The sequence below is a fragment of the Alnus glutinosa genome, chromosome 2, assembly GCF_958979055.1.
Source record: "Alnus glutinosa chromosome 2, dhAlnGlut1.1, whole genome shotgun sequence".
Classification (NCBI taxonomy): Eukaryota; Viridiplantae; Streptophyta; class Magnoliopsida; order Fagales; family Betulaceae; genus Alnus; species Alnus glutinosa.
The window spans coordinates 30,990,176-31,012,730 of NC_084887.1; the positions used below are offsets into that span (position 1 = coordinate 30,990,176).

At 35.1% G+C, this 22,555-nt stretch overlaps 2 protein-coding genes across 2 annotated transcripts; both read right to left on the reverse strand.

Moving 5' to 3' along the window:
* Nucleotides 1-2,674: 2,674 nt before the first annotated feature.
* LOC133860790 (plasmodesmata-located protein 7) lies at nucleotides 2,675-4,850 on the reverse strand. The gene is made up of 3 exons (XM_062296413.1): nucleotides 3,834-4,850; nucleotides 3,086-3,202; nucleotides 2,675-2,993 (listed from the first exon to the last, which is right to left on the reverse strand). Exons 1-3 carry the CDS (start codon nucleotides 4,564-4,566, stop codon nucleotides 2,986-2,988), a joined length of 858 nt encoding a protein of 285 aa, XP_062152397.1. The 5' UTR covers nucleotides 4,567-4,850; the 3' UTR covers nucleotides 2,675-2,985.
* Nucleotides 4,851-11,131: 6,281 nt separating this feature from the next.
* Nucleotides 11,132-13,396, reverse strand: LOC133859423 (nudix hydrolase 18, mitochondrial-like). The gene is made up of 5 exons (XM_062294822.1): nucleotides 13,105-13,396; nucleotides 12,176-12,287; nucleotides 11,959-12,042; nucleotides 11,646-11,774; nucleotides 11,132-11,540 (listed from the first exon to the last, which is right to left on the reverse strand). Exons 1-5 carry the CDS (start codon nucleotides 13,200-13,202, stop codon nucleotides 11,418-11,420), a joined length of 546 nt encoding a protein of 181 aa, XP_062150806.1. The 5' UTR covers nucleotides 13,203-13,396; the 3' UTR covers nucleotides 11,132-11,417.
* Between the last annotated feature and the right edge of the window lie 9,159 nt (nucleotides 13,397-22,555).

Here is a 22,555-nt window from a genome sequence, read left to right on the forward strand (position 1 = left end):
TTACCTATTAAAATGAAGTTTGAGCCTGTACGTGAAGGAGAGTATTGTTAAAATATCGATTAAATAATTAAATTTGCATCTTCTTATAAATTTAAGCTTTTGAAATAAATGATGATTTAATAAAAGGTCACTCCTAATCCGATTCATTTAATTAAACGTTTCAGACTCTTCAATTCTAATCTATTAATTTTATTTTAAGTTTGAGAGTCATGCAAAAAATTAATAACCTTACGTGCAATCATTGTAGCCATTAGACTTCCCACCCCATTTATAACTTGTCAATCCTTTTGGTAAAATGTGAATTCCATCTAAATGTAGCTCTACAATTCTCTTAACTTTATTATATGATCTTTTAGCTCGTAAGCACTACCAAAAGGTATCTGTGATAACGGGAGAGAAGATATACTGTGTGATTCTTGCTTTTAGGGAGATCGAGAACAACTGAGCTTTTTTTCTTGTCTCTAGACTCTATGTACATTATGCCAATTAACAGGTAATCCACTAATTAATACTGGATTCCATTATTATATAATATCTACTAAAGAAGAAAAAGATGGTCAAAATATCCTTGGAAGAACTCGATCCTTTTGTATGGATTAAAGGAGGAAATGTATATCTGTATTCATCGGAAAAAAAAAAAAAATGTATATATGTACGTATATGAAAGTGACATGAAAATTTATCGTGAGAGAGATGATCAGAAAACGTACAGACCTTCCTGAGAACGTCACGATATCCCAAAAAAATAAAAAGAGAAAACAGAAGGGTATGTGATGCAAGAGAATGCCGGTAGAAAAAAATCAAGCTGCCAGAGCTCCCTTCTTTTCTCTCTCTCTCTCTGTTTCTGAAAGGTTCTAGGTAGGGGAGAGAAACTTTGAGCTTTGTTTCACTTGGGGGAGGCTTCACGTCTCCCCCTCTTGGTGCTGGTCTTTCTCCTTGCTTGTGAGGGCTAGGGTGACTTTTGCCATCCTACTGGTCTCCAGTGGTAGATGTTTTGTTCGATCTCCCAACCTTTTGGTTGTGGAGCTGTACGTGGTCCCTCCCAGAGTTAGATCCGGTGAGGTTAGTATTTTCTTTTGTTGTTTTTGTTTTGGTTTTGTTTGTTGTTGGTGCAAGCAGAAGGATTCCGAGGATCTGGCCTAAGGGAATGGCAGATGTCGGTAGGTATCCGGTAGATGTGTGCTTTATTGCTAGGAGCCCTTCTACACATCCTCCACTCATCCCCCTTTTATAATAAAAAAATTGATTTTTATTAAAAAGTTGACATCAGAGACAACTTTTTAATAAAAATTAATTTTTTAAGGAAAAGAGGGTGATGAAGGGGGAATGAGCGGAGGATATTTAGCATTTCCCTTATTGCTAGATCTAAAAGTCTCGACTGGGTGTTCGCCGACAGGAGCTTTTCTTTGGTGGTCGCCGGCCTCCTCTGGTTTCGGTATTCACTCGACAGAGCTGTGCGGTTCTTTCTTGCGCAGCGCGTGGCCAGTACGCGTCGGCGAGTGTCCTCCCTGGGTTAGCGCATGAGGGTCACCGGTTGCATTTCCCGCTTCATTTAGTGTCGATCTGGGCTTTTGGAGGTCGTTCGATGCTGGATGGGTTCCCGGAGTAGGTGCGTTTTCTACACGCCCTGTGCTCCAGCGGCGGTTCTTCTGGAGTTGGTTTTTCTGGTTTTTTTCTGCTTGTATTTGTATATTCTTCTATCTTTGTTCATGGTCTACATTTGGGTAGCTACTTTAAGCCAAGATTTTCCTGGCTTAGTGGATGAAGTTTCTTTAGTTTTATTCACTTCAATGGCCTACGGGCACTGTTGTAGCCTTTGGGCAGTGTTTTTAGCTTATTTTGTTCTGTGGCTTTGGCCTTGGTGTATTTCCCTTTGGGGTTTCTTCTCAGCAATGAAATTTCAAGAGCTTGTTCAAAAAAAAAAAAGAGAATGCCGGTAGAATATATTGATAGAATAGATCATTTGTTTATTTTTTTAAGGGTAAATTTGGTTTTTCAGCGGTGAAATAAGGTCATATTGGAATTTTTTTTTTTTTATTTGTTGAAATGGCACATGACCACTTTTCCATTAAACTTAACGGTCAAGCCTAACAGAGTGGCTTATTTGTCATAAAATGGTTATTTGATGTATCTAAGGGTCATGCCTGTCAGTAGCTCAGTTGTACACTTGGGTCAAGAGTTCTCCAACCTAAAGCCCGTTTGTTTTCGCAGAAAATATTTAATTTTGGAATTTTTTTTATTTTTTTTTTTTGAGTGTTTGATGCCAAGTAAAATATTGTTCAACCTGAAAATGCTTTAAGTTGACCAAGAAAAATAATATTTATAAGGCGTAAAATGGTTTTGCGTTTCTCGTTTGCGTAAACTATTTTCCGCCGCTTTCCCATACCTTCAAACGAGCTATTGTAAGAGGGCTCCTTATGAGGTCTATCTATCCCGAGAAATATAAATTTTGGTCATTGTTTTGTGGATTAAAAAGTAAATATTATTGGGTGTGATTTGAGATCAAGAGGGTTAATTGGAATATGATTAGGGGCTATTATGAGTTATTTTGCATAGGGCTGTCTACAAAAATCCTTGTATTTTTTTATGAGGGTAAAAGAAGTAAAAATGATATATAAAACAAAAACAAATACAACATCAAGACGATCGAACACATCATCTGCAACTTTACATTAAGAATATGCCATTTTTTTTCATATTAGACAAAACAGCTTTTGTTAAGTGGAAAAGAAAGCGGAATCCAAGCCTCCTTTTGTGCCCTCTTTTTTAACTTTGTGTTTTGGGCAAGAGTGACCCATCACACATCTTTACATCCCTCCTCCTCTTAGAAAGAAACATAAATTAAATCCAAGAAAAAGGTATGGAGATCGAGAGGAAAAGTAGACATCATTGAGGAAAAAAAAAAAAGAGAAGCAAAAGCAAATCACTTGAGAAGCTTTGAGAGTTGAGGGCTGTGGCGCCAGTATTCGATCAGTAATATTAATTTCATTTACCTGCATGAGATTAAAAAGTAAATTAACTGAAATGCGAATGGAAATAATATTGGTTAGAAATGTTAAACTGAAAAAGTAAAGATTTAATTTACCAGGTCCCTCGAACACCTTTCTTACGAATGTTATGAAAATAATGAGTAGAGCCACTCCAGCTAATAATCCAATGATTATTGCGAATGTCTTCTCACCATCACTACTAGATTTCTGATCTGCCAAAACAAAATGGACCCCAATCCATATTAATTATCAAATATTGATGACAATTCATGAAAATCTACCCTTAATTTTTCCCAAAAAGATTTAAAGATCCAATAATGGCATTTCTTTTGAATTTGTAAAAACAAAGCCACATTAATTTGTCCACGATGTCACACACAGAGATTAGAATTTCTTACAATTTTAATAAAATTGTAAATTCTTAAATTATAAAATTTATGCTGAATTTAGGCATCGAAACGCTCGGAAAATATTGATTACATATTAAAAATGTGGCATGTTATAGTTGGGAATTTAATATATTTTCATTAAGTTCTTGCCCTATATGTTGTAAAAAAACTTTGAGCCAAAAATTATTTTTTGATTTTCTAAATAAGAGATGTCTTTTTAAAAGTGAAGATGAAGTCTTTTAATTCTTTCTGATTTCTTCGATAACATGCTACATTTTTAATATGTGATATTTTCTAATCGTTTTGATGCTTAAAAACGACATAAATTTCGCAATTTAAAAATCTATAATTTTGTTAAAATTGTAAAAGATTTAATCCGTCGCACAATTAACGAAATTGATTCAACTGATCATCACCAAGCTTGAAATTATAGATTGTTAATTAAGGTGCTTACCATGATATTGATGGCCATTGGAGGCGTGATCACCGCCGGTTTGATACCTTGCATAACACTTGGCCAAGAACATATCGCCGTAGACGGCCCCGCCGCAATCGCTTTTCAACCGTCCGATCGCATCTGACACACAATCCTGACACTCTCCCAAACTCAAATCTCCGACGCACTGAGCCATACCTTGTATCTGCCCGGATCCACCCACTCTATATGGCCCACCGGCGCTGGACAACGAGGCCATCACCGCATCTCTACGGCTGATAGCGTCCGTATCATACCCAATGGACGGTCCACATTTCTTCAACACCACAGTCTTGTCCTCCACCCCTAGAAAGGTGGCGTTGTCGTACTTGACGTAGCACCCCTCCAGTTGCACCGCTCCGCCACATGTTTGGGGGCACAGCACGCCGATTTGACTCACCGAGCGAGCGACGCACGTGGCGCAGTCCGGCATGGAGAGGTCGCCCCGGCATTGGTAGAGTCCGTAAACCACGTCTTGTGGGGTGGACCCCATGATGGTGTAGTTGTTGTAGGACGAGTAGGTGGCTGAGTTGACCAGGGAGGTTAGGAGCGAGTTGACGTTGGACTCGTAGGGTGAGTTTTGTGCATATCTCTCCTGAGTGCAGCCTCCAAAGACGAAGGAGTCTGTGGAAGAAGAGAGTGAAGGAATGGGAAGAGAAGAGAAAGAGACAAGGAAGGCGAGGACTGACAGGAACTGGCTGCTTCTTCCCATGTTTGGATCGAATGGTTTCTCTCCTGAGAGAGAGAGAGAGAGAGAGAGGAAGGGCTTAATTAATGGGTGTATAAGCAAATTGTAGGCCTGGAAGAAACTTCAACGTAGGCTATTTAGAGGTTTGCTCTCTCAACTCTCATCAGTGGAGCTACTTCAACGTAGGCTATTTAGAGGTTTGCTCTCTCAACTCTCATCAGTGGAGCTCTCATTCATGGCTTTGCTGCTTTCAATAACATTTAAGTAGAGAACTTCAAATCTGAAGCTTTGATTGGTGACTGCTCCTTCTTACAATTATTGAACAAAAGAATAAAAAAAAGAACTTAAAAGCTTCGATTGGTAAGTCCCTTTAATTATTAGTCCAAGAATAGCCACATCAGATCATTAAAAGCACTTGTATTCCCATCTAACGGGCCTATATGTATAGTGAAATTCAAGTGTGTATATATATACACACACGTATATATTTATATTATATTATATTGTTTTTGTATTTACTGTCTGAAAATATGTCTTGAAATGGCATATTTATATGTTGGTAACTGCCAATTAATCTGTAGGAAAAAAAAAAGGTGGGGTACTTCAACTTCAAGTGGGTTTCCTTCCTTCGAAGCCTAAAGGAAAGAAGTATTTAAAAACATCTGTGTGGAATGGGGATCCATATTGCATGGATGTGCATGACTCTCAAGAAGTTGTTTTTGAAAGTGGAGAATCTCAAGAAGTTTGTCAGAAGCACGAAACATCAAACATTATCTGTTGAGAGAAGTGTTTCCATGAAAAGCATTTTTCTTTTTTTCTATATTCTCTGGCTACCAAATTGACAAAACCAGCTGTTAATTAATCTGAGCACATGTATATAGAAACGGGGACGGGGGTATGGTTAATTTTTCAGTGACCCCAAATTTCTTAATTTCCCAGTTTTATTTGAAACAGAATGTCTGAAAAATGATTCTTTATTTCCTTTTCACTTTTCCCATTTACAGTCTGGGAATTGAAGGAGACCTCACACCCAAAAGGCCTTGAGCTTCTTTTCAATTTATATGGTCATGCATGCATATGGTTGTCTTTCTATCATAAACAACTTTTTGAGTGAAGACAAACAAACAAACAACCTTTCCCAATTCCCATCCCACTAATTTTAGGCTAAATTAGCTTAAATTAGGAGAAACAAAAGCATGAGAAAACTCCAAGCGCCAGAGGAAGTGAATAGAATTATGATCTGTCCTTGCCGGTGCATGAATTTTAGAGCTCCATGTGAATTTGGAAAGGATCAAAAAGCGGGGTGCCGGGCCAAAACGCCATTGCTTACTCACGGGAAAGTTTTTAACTCCTGTTTTCCCAGACACGACCGTAATTGAAGTTACAAGGAAACTATCGGTTTTCCGTTTACTTTTCCTTTTCCACTTGCAGCACCGCCATTCCAAATGGTCCCCCTCCCCACGTACTGCACTAAACGATAAAGATGGTCTGTTTCTTCTATGTGTACTGTCTACCCTTTAATTTATTTCGTCTATATAGACTCTATAAAAGTGAGTTTAGGGTAACGTTTTTGGATTTTCCTGCTACTTTTTGTATTTTAATTGCCAAGTGCACTGATTTCTTTTTAGTTTCTTCAATCTGATCACTTTGCAGCTGGTACGTACTCTTGGTTATTATATATATATATATATATATATATATATATATATATATATATATATGATGCAGGGTGATATGAGTCAGACAATACTGAGTTGTCTGATTGCACGTTAATGGCGTTGAATTACCTGGAGTGGGCATATCAGCCCAAGATTGACATAAAATTGTGATTTGACCTAATTGAAACAATTTTCAAGTGCGCGACAGTATTTTGGTCATAACTTTGATTACAATTGTCCGATTCGCGCATATGATCCCAATTCGGAAAGCTCTCTTCGACGCACACGCCGTGGCCACCCATAAACGCTCGGTGCGCATTGTTTCGAGCCCAAAATCCACTGTTTTCCCTTAAAAAAAAACCTAATTTTAGATATATATATATATATTTTTATATATATTTTTTTTTTCATTTATTGTTTAAGAGGTGATTATGAGCCCAATTTGGGCCAGATTTTGGTAGTCTACTTATTTTACTCTGTATTTCGTTTTATTAGGGTTATTAGGATTTTGCTATTTTTGGTAAAACTATACTAAAGGTTGAATTTTCAGCTATATTAGCCCGGCTTGTGGGCGTTTTTCAGCACCATTGATTATTAATATTTTTATTGAAGTTCAGAGATAGTCTCTGTGTTTTGGGATAATTTTCTTTGTTTTCTTCCTTGCAAACTACGTATTGAATAGCCTGCAGAATAATCACTATTATGTCCGACGTCAATATATATATATATAAAAAGATAAAGTTTTTCTTAAAATTGTGTTGGAAGGAATTTTTTTAATTTAGTCTATTAAATTGATATTTAATTTTAGAGTACATGATTTTAGTACTTATTAAGTTTGCCCCTCTGAAAAAAAATATAAAGTAGCTAGCAAATAGTGGTAAAGAAGTTAATTAGGTTAAGTTAAAGTAAATCGATTCCTAAAGTAAGGCTTAAACAAAGCTTCTGATATATTTTTAAACAAATTAATGATCAATATATATTCAACTTGTCAAGCTTTTCCTTGAACTTTCTCTCTCTTATAATAATGAAAAACTCAAAACAAATGCATGGATAAAGCTGATGGCCAATAGGTAATTCTTTATACTATATATTATCTTTAAGTTGTACATACGTACAACATGTACACATGATATATGAGTAATTCTAAATACTCGACCAATAAAACTATCACCCCTATATATTTGATAGGTACTACTTGGAATATTTTGATGATTCATTAACAATTCCCCAAAAAACTATGAAATTACCAAATATTACAAAAATATATGCATTACAAAATTGAAATATTTAGAATTATTAGTTCGTAGAATTTGAAATATTAATCAGTCCTACTGTATATCACCCTTTCTTCTTGTACTTGTGCTTTTCAGTGGCACATGAAAATATTAAACCGGACTCCAGTTTGGCGGCTGCAGCTCATGCTATATATCGCCATTCTCTCCTTGGGTGAAACTTGCTTTTTAGATCGAATAAAGGGTTTTTTTTTTTTATGTGCTTTTGTTCCTCAGCTATATATGTACCCAACGAGAAACTGGTATGATTTATGCTTCAGGGGTCACGTTGTGCAACGTAGGTCTACACAGAGACAGTGGGGCAGTCTAAATTTATTGCTCAGAGTTGTTGCTCCGATCCGGCTCCACAACAGGACTTATCAACTTTTTTTTTTTTGATGAATACAGGACTTATCAACTTGTATGTGGTCTATCACTTTTTGTGTCCCAAGTTTTGTAGGTTACGTACATAGGTTGTATGGCCACCATAGATCGGAGGAGCTAGCAACTCAAAACAAAAAACAGAATGTGATAGAAGGGAAAAGTGTCACGTTCAATAATGTCGTTTTAATTTTATGATACTTTGTCTTGGTCTCAAAGTGCCAGCACTACTTTCGTGGTCTGTAACACCCGACCAACCGATTGTCGTCGACACTTTGCTTTCTAGATAAGAGTCATCTTCATGTGCACCCCATAGCTATGTGCTCCATCTCTAGCTCAAAGAAACATTAATTCGATTTCATTTTCGAAAAATTTACGAGTCACCATCCCAAGTTTTAAGTTTTTATCCAATTTTTCCTTTTGTTTCTATATATATATGTAAGGCCTGGTGACTCACAGCCACTCTTCTAACACTGGGGTGAAACCATCCTTGCAGCCATCCTCACCAAAGGGTTGGCTTTGAGGTCACTCGATCAGTCAACATTCTTTATTAGCCACCCCTAAAATTAGAGGGATGACTTCTTTTTTCTTTTTTTTTTCCCCCTCTTTTTTTAAAATGATATAATTGTAATCGCACATTGATTTCATTTTTTTTAAAAATGATGCAATCTTTGTGGAATTGGATGAAATGATCGATTTGGTAACCGGGACAAATTCAAGGAGCTAAAAGATAAAAATAAAAACTCATGGAAGGATTTGATAAACATTTAAAACTCAGCAAGTGATTCAAAAAAAATTTCAATTTTTTTTTTTTTTTTTAACCCAACAGGTTATTGTCATGATAATCCCATTAATTGTCAGCCGTAAAGATCATCTTCCTTTAACAGATTGGCTCTCTCTGATAGATTTTCAGCCATTTTGAGGCCTCAACAGGAAAGGTTGGGCTATTTGAGTGGCCATTTTAAGTTTTCTTTTTCTTTTTTTCAATTGATATAAACTGAACTTAAATACAAGAAGAAAGTACACGTTGCGCTAAGCCCACACTCACAGGTTCAATACATGACCCATAATGATGGAGGACATATGGACTCTTTTAGATAATCCAAGAGTCCAATAAAATTAAGGGTTGACATCGGATAACTCGGCGGTGGAATTGGGGTTTTACGTTTTCGTCCCCTGCCACCGTCAGAAGTCAGTTTGACCACCGACTGAGTGGCAATTTCAATGTTCGAAATATAAGGCGACGTGTTGACGAATGAGGCCACCACGGCTGCACGAGCATTCAAAAGCCTTTGTCTTTAAAAAACAGCTACACACGAGAACAACTAATCTGGCTTTGATATCAATGTTAGAAATATAACGCATAGCGGAAATTAAATGTCAATTCAGTAGTTCTCTTGCATGCACTGAGACATGATCTGATTGAAGTTTTTCCACGTGTTTTAGCCCTTAGAATCTACAATATCTTCTTCTCTCGACGGTGAAACACACTATTAGAACGAACTATACCCAGGATAATCACAGTCTAATTAAGTGCTCCACAGACCTCATAGAACCTGTGAGATATATAGATATATTCTTTATGCCTTTTCTCCATTGGCATTCTCGCACAGCATACGTAATAGCCTCTCATGTTTTTCCACACTTTAAACCATTTTTCCCACAACTGTTCTAAGCTATGTGGAGTACGCATGAGCTGAACGGGTACGCTTGCTGCAGGGGCCTTATATATGCACTGATTGGGCAAGAGTAAGGAAAAGATACCGGTGGAACAAATAGCTTATATTCTCTCTGACATAAAGAGTAATACTAAAATACCAGTATAGTGGAGGTGCGGCAGAAACTCAGATGCTGAGTATTTTTTTAAGTTTTCTAAAATACGTCAATACAATTAAAATTTTGTTATAAATATGTTACAATATAACTCTAAATCATATATTAAAAATATAACTGCACTCTCTTTTTTTAATTCTATATTATTCAAAAAAATCAATTTTCTATACATTCAAAACGTGGTAGAGAGAGAAAGTCTCGAGAGCCTTCTTAGAGTGAGAGCCCCTCTGTAATGTTTTGATCACCGAGGGGAAGGCTTCACCCCTCCTGGTGTTTCTTCCTGACTTGTTTCTAGTGAATTTAGCTTTTCACTCCCAGCCCTTAAGGTTGTAGAAGTTTTTGTTCCTCTTGGTCTGATCCGGTGGATACTGTTTTTCTCCTAGCTCCTAACTATGGAGCTTGGTTGTGTATTCTTTCCTTGTTTTCTCTCTCTCTCTCTCTCTCTCTCTCTCTCTTTTTCTTCCCATTTTTTTTTTTTTGCAGGAGTTTCAAGCTACTGGTTTTTTGGCAGCTCATGGCGTGTCTTCGGCGAGGCGTTTCTAGTTATGCTTTATCAGTGTGGTTTTTTCTTTGGTGCTAGATTTATGCGTTTTGGCTCGGATTCATGCGACATGCGCCTCCCTGTGGTAGCACCGGCCTCATTCAGTCCGGTAGTCACAAGCTGTGGCCATGTGGTTCTCCCCTGGCCTATTTGGTGCGTGGCCAGCACGCATCGCAGCACCGGGGAACTTTCTCCCTGGTCCTGCGCGTGAGGGTCACGACCCACTTTTCCGATCTCAGTTGGTGATGATTTGAGCTGTTGGAGGGTGTCTATTACAAGGAGGGATCCTGGAGTAGGTGTGTGTTTAACACGAGCCGGCTCCCGCGTCGACTTTCCCGGAGCTAGTGGTTGTGGATTTTTCTGCTTTGTATATTCTCTTGTGTGTACTATTGCTCATAGTGTGTCTACTTGTAATGCATAAATGTTTTATGAGCTTATTTGTTGCCTGTGATAGACTAGACCAGCCCTCTTAACTTGTTTAGTATAGGCTTAATGGTATAAGAGTGATTTTAATTGGTGTGCTTGTAATATTTGTGTATTGTGTTTAGGCACCTATTTCAAGTACCTCTATCCTTAATATTTATAATATTTGTAATATTTGTAGGACTTGGTTTCTAACTTAAGGTTTAAGAGGGGTCTTGTACTTCTATTTTTGTATTGCCTTCCTGCGCTTTCAATAATATATGATATTACATGCTATTTGTTAAAAAAAAAAATTATATCATTCATCATTATTGTAGGTAAGATCCTTTCAAAGTCTTCGCGGCTATCAAACATCATTTGAAAACGGTAAAGTCAGATCCTTATCAAATCAAAGATCCATGTGATGCCGACATCGAAAGCGACCACCGAATTCATTTACCATCACCATTATCATTATTCAATGAGAGTTGCCAACAGGAGAATTCTGAAACAAAAACTTCTTTTATTATTAGAAATCATGTTTACAAATTTTGTGAACACGTCTCTATTCCTCAACTAATCTCGCAGTGTTTCCACCAGTTAGCTCCCAAGAAGCTTCGTAATCTCTTCTTTTTTTTCGTTTTCTTTTTGTCTCTTCTTCTTTTGGGCTAAGATTTTGGAATTCAGAAAGCAAAAATGCCAACTTTTCATCGGTTCATCTGGTCTTAAAGTAACAGCGCTGCGTGCTTCAACAACTTCCTATTAATTTACAAATCAGATTCGGCCTACTCAACAAGCTCCAACTTCTTCCTGATCATCATGTTGTTGAGACGTCAGTCGGCTTACAAATCTATCCAGGGCCTCCTTCATCCACCAATGTTGACAAACTTCTCTAGCTTCTTCCACACTCATCTATAGCCATATATAAACATCAGCAACTCATGATTAAAAAGACCCTTCAAAAAAATCCAAATTTTAGGCAACGCATTCACATCCAAAAGCACTATTTTAGCATACCCATTTCCTTTGGCGGTGTTTCTTCTCTGGCCAGAAATCTAACTGCTCTCGCACATGCAAAGGGTACATGTATCCGTCATAGTAAGTATCGTGGGTTTTGCTCTTGAAACTCCATTTACCCAATTGACGCTGCATAAAGATATTTCAAATGTCAACAACATTGCACGGTCAAAATAATTTAACATAGTATTAGACAACATGTCTCAAGTTCAACACGTGTGGGATCTCACTTGTTAAGAGAAAGTCCGATCCGCTAAAGTTTTTGGGATAAATAATAATTTAACCAGAATAGGAACGGTAGAGAACCACTAACCTCGATAATGCCTTTTACCCCTGCTTCCTCAACGGTCTCTCGTGAAGCCGCCTCTGTAATGGATTCATCTAGTTCCCAACCTCCCTGGTAATTAATTACAGACAGGGAACATATTAATGAGAGATGAAAAAATTGAAATAATATGTCATTTAAACTTAATTGATACAACGCAACAAGAACATCGTAATCGTATAACCAAGAACAACAATCTGGGTACCTTTGGGAACAACATCCCTTTGCCTTTCTGTGAACTGATGACAAGAACTTCTAATTCTCGTGCTTCTTCCGAGGAAGTTGGCGTTGTAATCTTGTATCTGTATGGTATACATCTACATAATAGAATAGATCAATGAATTCTTTATTAGCATTCGGCTCAATCATAAAATTAACGTTGAAATTGTATGATTTTGTACAAAAATTCGAGTCCGGGGGATTTTCCTTGAACCCAGGACGACACTCGGACACTCTTGTTTTCCTTAAAACTAAACAGATGGACCCATCAATTGTTTTAAAACGAATTCCTTTTTTGTGAAAGAAACTTCAAGAAACTAATTCACATTCACATTGCTAAACGTCGACAGATGATCACACAAGCCAATAGAAAGAAATGTCGGCTCGTGGCCCCCAACAAAAAGAAAAGAAAAGAAGGTAATCCATTTTCATCACGCTGCAATTGACTTTCGATCGTGATGCTTTGACCAGCTCAACTAAGAAAATGGTTAGAGGGACATCTGTTGAAAAGAAACAAGCAATGACACTGTTCTGTTTTACACAGCGCTTAAAACATCGATTTTGCCTTTTAATTTTTTCATGAAATTTGCATGCAATGAGTGTATTTGGCTACAATTCACTAGAACAAGTCAAAGTTTTATCCAATTTCAGTACTGATGGTGGAATTAAAGGACTTTTTAAACCTTCAAATGCCTCAATGAAAGCCAATCTACAACCATTGCAATCAGAAGGCCAAAGGGACCCCAAAAGAAATCGAAAAACTTCAAGTAATATCAAATTTCCAGAGGAATTAACCCATTTAAGTAATTTAACGAACATATTTCAGCTTAATCTTTCTCCATTTCATGAAACGAGGCAAGAAACTAGAAAAAAGGAGAGAGAGAGAGAGAGAGAGAGAGAGAGAGAGAGACGTACCCTACAACTTGGCGACGACCCATGTAGTAGCGTTGCAAATGCCTTCCGGTGCGAGATACCAAAGCAACCATGTTTTCTTGAGACACCAAAGTCACCATTTTTATGTTCTTTTGAAGGGTGTAGATTCCTGAAAACAAGCCTACAAAACTGCGATCTCAAAACAAAGAGAACAGGCCGGACTCTTAAAAAGAAGATGGGGTTACTTGTTCCAAACTATATAATGATCACAAGAAGAACTGGTGATGTTCTTGATGTTTCCGTTCCTTCTATTAGTGGATAACATGAACGAAAGGGGCAGCTGAACTACCCCTTTAATAAGGAAAGAGCGCCCCTTACAAAACGAAAAAAAAAAAAAACAAGACTACGTGTCGCTGACGCGTCACCTGACTTTTTTATATGGTTGTTAGCAATTCGACCGAAATGGAAAAAATAAAAGGTAATTTAGACTTTGCTCATGGTTTTACAATGACAAAATGTAAGTTTGATAATCCACTTCAGACGTCATGAAATACAGCGAATCTCACCGTATTTCTATATGAGAAATGATTCATCCACGATCTATATTGCATAATTATTTCATAATCAAAATATATAAAGTGAGACTCATGTATGTAAGTCTTACTTAATGTATTTTAGGATTAGGAAATAATTATGGAAAGGTTGTAATTTTATCATTTCTCTATTTCATTATTTTCATGTGAAAATAATTAAAAATATATATATAAATATGATATTATTTTATGATAAAATATTTTAAAAGTCTTCGAGTTTACTTTTTTTTAGGGGACCTAACCAACCACTTAACCTGCCTTCAAAAAAAAAAAAAAAAAAAAACAAAGAAAAGGACCTCAATAATTAAAACAACCGTCGTTTATTATAAAATATAATCTCATTACAAACACTAAGAGGTATCAATTGGAACGACTTTGGAAAAGCCAAAAATTCAGTTCCCGCCAAATTTTGTAAACAGCGGCGGCAATCATCAATTTAGTCATAAAAGATTAGAAAAAGACTTGGCCCTAGTCACCCAATAATGTTCTTCCAATTCATCAAAGAAGTTGGAATGTTGCTGTCAGGGTGAAATAGTGTTGCTTGTTCACATTGTGTGGTTTATATATGTGGTACAATTTCGATTTTTGAATGTCATAAAAAGCTTTGACTTCTATCCCTAAATACTAATTGATTTTCTGATAAAATAGTCAAAAGTTTGATCTAACAAATGTTATCAGAGTCAGAATTATGAGTTTGAGACACAAGAGCATCATGTTGAGAGAAAGATTGTTTGGATGTAACTGTGCCGCTCTGCTCATGTAAACAGCTCTTAGAACATTCTTTGCGGGGTACGATTTCAAATGCCAATAAAAATTTTGATTTCTTTTATTAAATACCAATTAATTTTCAAATGAGACGTCAAAGGCCCGGTCCAACGGTCGCATTTACCCGGCAATGAACGCCAGATGGAGAACATAATGGACATAGCAAGAAGTGGTCATGAGCATGGGGACAAGGATCAGGATCAAAACAATAGCAGTTCGTCTCTCTTTGGTTTAATGAAACTCATTAATTCGCTTAAAATAATAATAATAATTTTCAAACCTAACAAGAGGTTAAAAAAGTATTACGAGGTTGGTATTGATTTGATTTGTTGGAACATAACGAATATCAGCCAGTAGTGAGTTTAAATCCCTTTATTTATTTTTGTTTTTGTTATATTTATATATATATATTGAATATTCACCTATCTTAGATTTGAGTATTTTATTGATCAAAGATCACGAGCATAAAGCTCTTACATCACAAAATATAAGTTTCACAAAATTATAATCACATGCTACGAGATTACAAAGTCATAAACATAAACAAAATTCTTACAATAAAGTGCTATTTATGACTTTCATCTTCTGCTAATCCATGTACAAAAATAGTTAAATAACAGATCTGCTATGAGCAAACTAGATCGAAGCCAAGAGAAGTCAAATATCTTAAAAATTTATTTAAACCGGCTGTGAAAGATAACCTCTCACATTAAACTATTTAAGCTGTGAGAGGTAACCGTACCCATCAAACCTAACTAACATTCATCTCATAGATCGTCTATGATGACAAATCTAAAAAGAATAAAACTCTTTATTCAAAGTAAAAATACAACCAACAAATAGCAGATACATTTTTGATTTTATAATACTTGATACTTAAGTAGATAATGCGTATATTGCAATAAATTATTAAGCGATTCATTCAATAAAGAAATAGTAGTTTGTCGTGATGCAAAATTAATTTATTCAAAAATTCTAGATGGAAATAGATCGTGCGCACCAAAGTCCACTCTCCATACAAAATGGTCTCTAAAAGAATATTTATTAAAAACATTATATTTAATATTTTTTTTTCTATACCATTACTTCAAATGTGCGTCATGCCGCAATTTTGAATGCAATTTGGTTGGTAACAAGTGCGATTAAGTAATAGTTAGTGGTTTCACCTTGGAGTTTTAAGATAAGTACTAGTTAAATATGACTCCACTCTTTATGTGACGTAATTCCAAACATATTTTAGGTTCATGAAAATCTTAGGAGATTCTTTAGATTCATGAAGATCCTAGAAGATTCATTAATCAAAGGAGTTAGGGCATTTCGCTTTAAAAAAAACAATATCCCGTTATGACATATACATGGAGGAATTTATTCTATCCAAACCTTCTTTATAAATTGTTTAACAACCTTAGCTAACAAGTGTACCGCACAATTTGCCTCACGGTGAGTGAACGTGGTTAATCTGCCAAATATAAAAAAGAAAGTAAAATTGTCCTTGTATCATCCACTAGCTGGCCATTTCTGCTCCAATTATTATATGTAGCTTTTAGAGCTTTTATCATTTGGAGCACGTCTCCTTCTAAAATAATGTGATGGAGACCCAATTCTTTGATAAAAACAATTGCTTGAAAGGCTATCCGTGCCTCCGCTGCAACAGGCTCCAAATTTGCATTTCTTATCATACTTCTGCCAGCAATTAGGTGTCCTTCACAATCTCACACTACAATATCAGTATCCAATCGCCCATTGCTAACGTCCATCTCAACATTCCAATTAACCTTTTGTACTGGCCTTCGGAAAGAGGTGTCCATATACGGCGCCATTCTGGCATCCATTGATGAACTCATTTCTCTCGCATTTGCTTTTCTCAACAAAATTCGTTATAACCTCACATTTTTTAGGATGTGTTTTCTCTCTTAGAAAATATGTGGATATAAATTAAATTGCATTTTTAGAATGTTGAATGGGTTTGGTACGTAGTCAAACTTTATCATGTCAATCACCATAAAGTTCCCTTTTTTTTAAAAAAAAGTTTATAGATGTTTTTAAAAAAAATAAAATTACATGAACAAAATTACATAAAGTAGGGCGGACACCCCAAACACACAAAGAAAACTTTAAAAACGTAAGTACATGAAGATAATATTTCTAAAGATGTGGGCCAAATGATTCTTAACAGAGACCTCATTACTTGAATATTCAACAGATTAAATATAGTCATTTTCACAATTTCCTGTGGTAAGAGACCTCAAAAACGGCTATATATATACGAAATTTCTGAAGATTATCTTAATGAATGATTAGACTCATCTTTGTCATATAGAAAAGTACTTCTAGAATATGGTATCGGAAAAGTATGAGAATGAAATTGCATTTTAGAATGGGTCGACAATTTGTAGCTCCCTTTCATGCGGCTAGCGTGCCTGGTTTTCATAATTATATAAAAAATAAATAAATAAATAAAAAAGAAAAATGGCTTGTCGAAAATAAATAAATATGAAGTAAAGTTGATTGAACACACTCAGACATTAGAAAAGGTTTGTAAAGAAACAATTATTTATGGAAAAACAGAACCAAAAAAACAAAAAACAAAAATTATGAAAAGTCAACCATCGACGTACACGGGCATACATAACGTAACACATGGTTTGAAACTGGGTTTATGGTCTAAGTTCTAACATTAATCTTAATTATTAAACAGCCCAAGAATTGAGATATACGAAAGAAAATTAAATATGGCAGATTGGCAGTAGCATGGTATATGTATATATGGGCACACATGCAAGTAGACCCCAATGGGAGGAGTTAGTTAAATTAATTAATAAACATCAATGGAATAGGAAAACAAAAATGGAAATATAAACAATTAAGGTGGTAGCGACGAGATCATGATTATATAATTATATAATTATAGTTAATTAACAGCCAGGACTAATTGAGTAATATTAATTACTAGTGATTCCAATTTGTAAAACTTTGCACTCGATCCCCCTCCGTTTGATACCTTTGGTAATTGGATTGCGCGATGCCAAACAAAACAGAAGCAAATAAATCTTTTTAAATTGAATTTGGCTTATGCTGTTAAAAAGAATTAAAATTATTTTATATGTGCTAGAAATATGTTAGCTGCACAATTTTTACACAATAATGTGCTGAAGTGTAAGTGAATTTTAACCTCGATCTCCTAACGTTATCCGACATTTAAAAAAAAAAATTAAAACTCACTTACACGTTAGTATTATTAAGTAATTGTTCTGTAAAAGTTGTACAACTAACATATCTCTATGCGGTAAGATAGACTAAGATTTGAACGGGTCTTCTTTTTTGACCGCATTTCCATTCCCATTGCCGGTGGGAATTAAGACTAGACCCCCAAGCTTAATTGCTAGCTTGTTTCTTAGTTTTCTCAATTGATTTTGCTTTGTCTGAGGTTTCGTCTTTGTTTAATGTATCTAAGAAAAAATGAGAAGTTTGTTGTCCTTTGAGCGCCGAAATGGTCGGACTCACCGCTCACGCCTTGTATGGAGAGAGAGGCATGCATCTTCTTCATCCCGCCCACTCTTGGAGAAATTTATGGCAAGTCTTTTCTTATTCATTTGTGTAATATTCAACTCCTGTTCAGTAAAGTCTTTTTCTTATTTATTTGTGCAATATTCAAGTCTATATACAACGCATGCTATAGCTAGGAATAGTCATTCTTCGCCCTTCTAGTTATCTTGTGACGTCAGACTGCATCCTGGTGGTGGGAAAGAAACGAAAAAAAACAGTAGGAAAATGTTTGCTGCTCTTCATGTGCACACTAGGTCGAACATCACGTGTGAGGGGGGTGAATGCACATATTGTACACTTGAAATGCAGCAATCACCCCCCAAAAAAAAGTAATCTTTGATTCCCGATTGGTCGGTTACATGTCGGTTGGCTGTACATGTGATGTTAAATATCAAACTCTCTTCACTGTTTTCTCCAAAAAAAAAATTATAAACTCATTACAATTCAAGCAAAACGCCCACATTAACAGAAATCGTTAATAATTTAGTAGATAGAATAAAGTGTGATTAACCCAATAATTTATATTATCGTTGACAACGAATTGTGGGAGTGGGAATCAGGGAATGTGATGATAATCATATTTTATAGGTAGTTCTGGTAAAATCAAGCACGAAAGCGAGCGCCATGGAGAAGCAGGTGATTGTGCCATGATACATGCTTAAGCGCAAATCCCCGTGGATATAACGCCTATTTTATTTCCGTGTAAGATAAAAGGCTCATGGGACTGGGAGTTATAAAATTGCTAAAATCCAGAAATTAATCTACAAATTCGTAATGCTCACCTATCGAGAAGATAAAAATATGTTGAATATTTCTCTCAGGCATATATTATTACTTTTTGGGGGAGTTTTTTTGAGTGCATTTCAAGTGTACGTACAAGAAATAAGAAGGCTCACAACGTTAATGATGATTTATTAATTAGTTCACCAGTGACAATATCAATAACGATGGATTAAGATTCTCTATAATTATTTGTCGGAATTTGAGAGAAGTTGAACGGATAATTTGAGAGACTATTTATAGAACCCACTTGACCAAATAAAATTAGACTGTCTAAACATTTATCCGGTCAAGTGAGTCTCATAAGTGGTTTCTCATAATCACCTACCCGAATTCTCTTAAATTCGAACAAATAATTTAAGAAAATCTTTATCAACAATGATTCCAACAAAATAAGATAGTATGGTTTAGTAGAGACATCAATGAAAATAATAATTGCGTGAACTCTACAACATATACTTCATCAGATATTTAAATACTAATTAAGTGAGACTATTTTGTTATATTTAAATACTAATTAAGTTATATTTATTTTTAATGTTTGTATTCTATTTTTCTTTTATTATTTAAAAATTATTCTTTTTCTTTTTTGAGATGTAAAACTACTTATTTAGTTTTTATATTCAAATTTTTATAGCATCTCATTTTAAATTGATAATATGGCTAATTCATTTAAACTTTCTTGTGACATTGTCAGTGTTAGGTAAGATTTTATCAATTTTATTTTTGAAAAAAATTCTTTAAATAGAAGCAACTGTAGCATTTGAAATAGAATAATATATAATTTAATATTTGATGTAGAGCACTTTCTTATGTTTGTAAAAATTATTTTAAAACTTTTATTTTTGTTATCACTTATTAGATATAAAATGACTTACCACTTGATTTTAGGATATGATAATAAGACTTAAAGATAAAACGAAGAGAAAAATAGAAAGTTCCAAAGAGTGAATTGTAATGGAATATGATACGGGAAAAAAAAAAGTTGAACGTTGAAAACTCACCGAGTGTGTACTTATATCTATTATGCACAACAAATACAATACGAATTTATGCATGTTAACAACTTAAGTGTGCGAACCCAAGTGCAGGTTGTCGTGAAGTAATAATTCTCGAAAGTTCGAGTGTTGAACCACTGGGATTTGGGAAACAAAGAACACAAAAAAAAAATAATTAAGAAAAATTTATGACAGATGATTTAGTTAAATGATGCAAATAAAATATATAATGGAAATAACAATTTTTTCGATCCCATATTTGTTGCCGTGTTGCTTCTCTTATAGAGATAAGAGTTATTATTCTTTTGGAATTCGTACAACTATAAGAATCCAAGTCTTCTATTTGTTCCATATCTCTCTCTTACACTTGAAATAAAACTCTGCTTCTTCTTTTTACAAGAGCCAAAGACATCTTTTTCTTCTTGGTTTTGTTAAGAGCATTCACATTGGATCGTGTAAAATTTCAACTAGAATAGCTAACGAAAACTCACTTTTGCTAGTTTAGCTAATGAATTTTAAAAGGCATCATACATCCAATTATCTATTCTTAACTCTATATTCTTTTTTTACTCTTATTTTATTCTTTTTATCTTTTTTCTACTTTTTGTCATTTTACTTTTTTCACTTTTTGTATGTAGAAAATAATAAAATAACGGATAGATTGGTGAATAGTGCAACTCTACATGTGGAGTTGCACTATTCACAAATCTACCAAAACTCTATTTTAGATTTAGGATAGATAATCCAATAGAGGGGTGTTTTTGTGAGTTTATTATTTATTATAGATTTAGAGGGACTTTTACATAATCCAATGTGAGTGCTCTTATGTAGTACTATTATAATTTTTCTCCAATTCGTGAGTCCAACAGTTTGGTTTCACCTCTTCTTGTATTACACGTTGGACTCTATCTTGAGCATAGGATATACTTCTTCTTTTAACCCACCTCTTGGCTTTTACTCTTTGATTTCTGTTGTAATTCCTACATAACACAATTTATTGCATTAATATATCATTTAATCTTAATATTGATATTTGAATAATATTCCACAATTAAATATAAAAAACAAGAATTAAATTATAATAAAGTATGGTAATAGTTATTTTAATATAGAAAATAAGCACTTTTAAGCTATTATCAATGCACTTTGAAGACTTTCCATATCCAAGTATTTAATTCTATAAGAAAATGGATAAAAAATTGTGCATGTTGGAGAAAAAGTTAAATGAAATTTAAGCATTTCAGACTTTCCATCTTCTTCTAGTCACTTAATTGGAATTTATATTGGAGAACAAGTTATGCATGTTGGACTTTCATGAATGTAAAAACGAGACTTTAAAAAAAAGTAGAGAAATGCTACATGTATTTAAACTTTTATAAATAGAGTCTTAATAAGATGATGTGGAGCTTATTCGTTGGTGCCGGTAGCATTTGTTTTTATTAATCATTTTAATCATCTCTAATGAATAAGCTCCACATTAGTTAGTAAGACTCCATTTGTAAAAAAGTAAACAAGTGCAATTATTAATTAGGGCCTTAATTGAGCCGCCCCTAGTCCCCAAGTACATAACATAATACACTTATACAAATGGCCAGAGATGTAAAACAGTCACTAGGGCACATAAGCGGATTATGATCCTTTCAAATCATCCGTTGAAATTTGAGAGAAATTTAAACAGGTAATTGTGAAAGACCACTTATTAGAACCGCCTGACCGGATAAATGGTTGGACAGCTCAATTTTTATTTGGTCAGGTAAGTCCCATAAGTGGTCTCTCACAATCACCTATCTAAATTCTTTCAAATTCAAACAGATAATTTAAGAAGATTATGATCCCACAAAAGCATGCCCTAAAGGAAACTTCTACTCAAGTAATTGTCGAATGGCTATGAAGTTTAGGATGAGACAAAGAATGACCTAAAGAGTTGGGCCATGTTCTTTTTCTTTCATTTCCTATTCCAAATTAATTTCCACCATTATTTAGCACCTTAATTATAATATTCGAAACCTGGGGGCTGGGAAGATAGCCGTACGTTTTAGTGGTGGCCACGAAGAAATCTGCAACCAAAATGCCCACTGAATTTGGCGCATACACTTTCGCTTTACGTAACATCCACCACTAGTGTTGCATTTTAATACCTACCACGACTTGTAGAAATCGGTTATTATTATTTAGGTTGTCCTTCCCACTTTTCATTTTTCCACACAATAATAGGTCTGTCACTGTGAGGTCCCTATACAGCACACTATTCACGCCTTACTACAATCCAAACTTAATTGGTACTTTTTCCGATCTAAAAATCACCCGTTTTCACACCCAATCAACCAACTTTGTCAGTTTTCTACGCTGATGTTTGTTTAGGTTGGCAGTTGGCACCACATCGGAGCTTGAGAATGATCACATTCACTGCAGCTCCAACACAAATCATATAATAATAATAATAATAATAATACATTTAGAGTTGTCAGGGGAGCATATCATGCCACGTGTACACAGTTTATCCATGTTTGAGACTTTGGTGGTGCAACATTATTTGATCCACAACAAAAAAAATTTCAACCTTTTCCCAAGACAAATTCTAGAGAAATTTGTGTTTAATCCTTCATTATTTCGTATCCATTTTATTTCTAGAACTTTTTCTTTTTTTTCCTCTCAAATTATTGGGTAGTGGTCCCCCAATTGGTTGTCGTCAACATACCGTTTTGACTTCCCTGCATCCCTACTTTGCATTTGAGATAACACGCCACACAGATAAATGTTTTGAAGTGTTCCAAGGGGTGAAGAAATCAATAAATCATATAGCGTCGTTTT

What these genes read in the sequence shown, in the direction of transcription:
- LOC133860790 (XM_062296413.1), bottom strand. Translation starts at nt 4,566, where the DNA reads ATGGGAAGAAGCAGCCAGTTCCTGTCAGTCCTCGCCTTCCTTGTCTCT. An exon ending in CAATGGCCATCAATATCATG is followed by an intron (nt 3,203 to 3,833) that starts GTAAGCACCTTA and finishes TTGTTTTGGCAG; the next exon opens with ATCAGAAATCTAGTAGTGAT.
- LOC133859423 (XM_062294822.1), bottom strand. Translation starts at nt 13,202, where the DNA reads ATGGTGACTTTGGTGTCTCAAGAAAACATGGTTGCTTTGGTATCTCGC. An exon ending in AAGGGATGTTGTTCCCAAAG is followed by an intron (nt 12,043 to 12,175) that starts GTACCCAGATTG and finishes ATTAATTACCAG; the next exon opens with GGAGGTTGGGAACTAGATGA. An exon ending in GGGTAAAAGGCATTATCGAG is followed by an intron (nt 11,775 to 11,958) that starts GTTAGTGGTTCT and finishes ATCTTTATGCAG; the next exon opens with CGTCAATTGGGTAAATGGAG.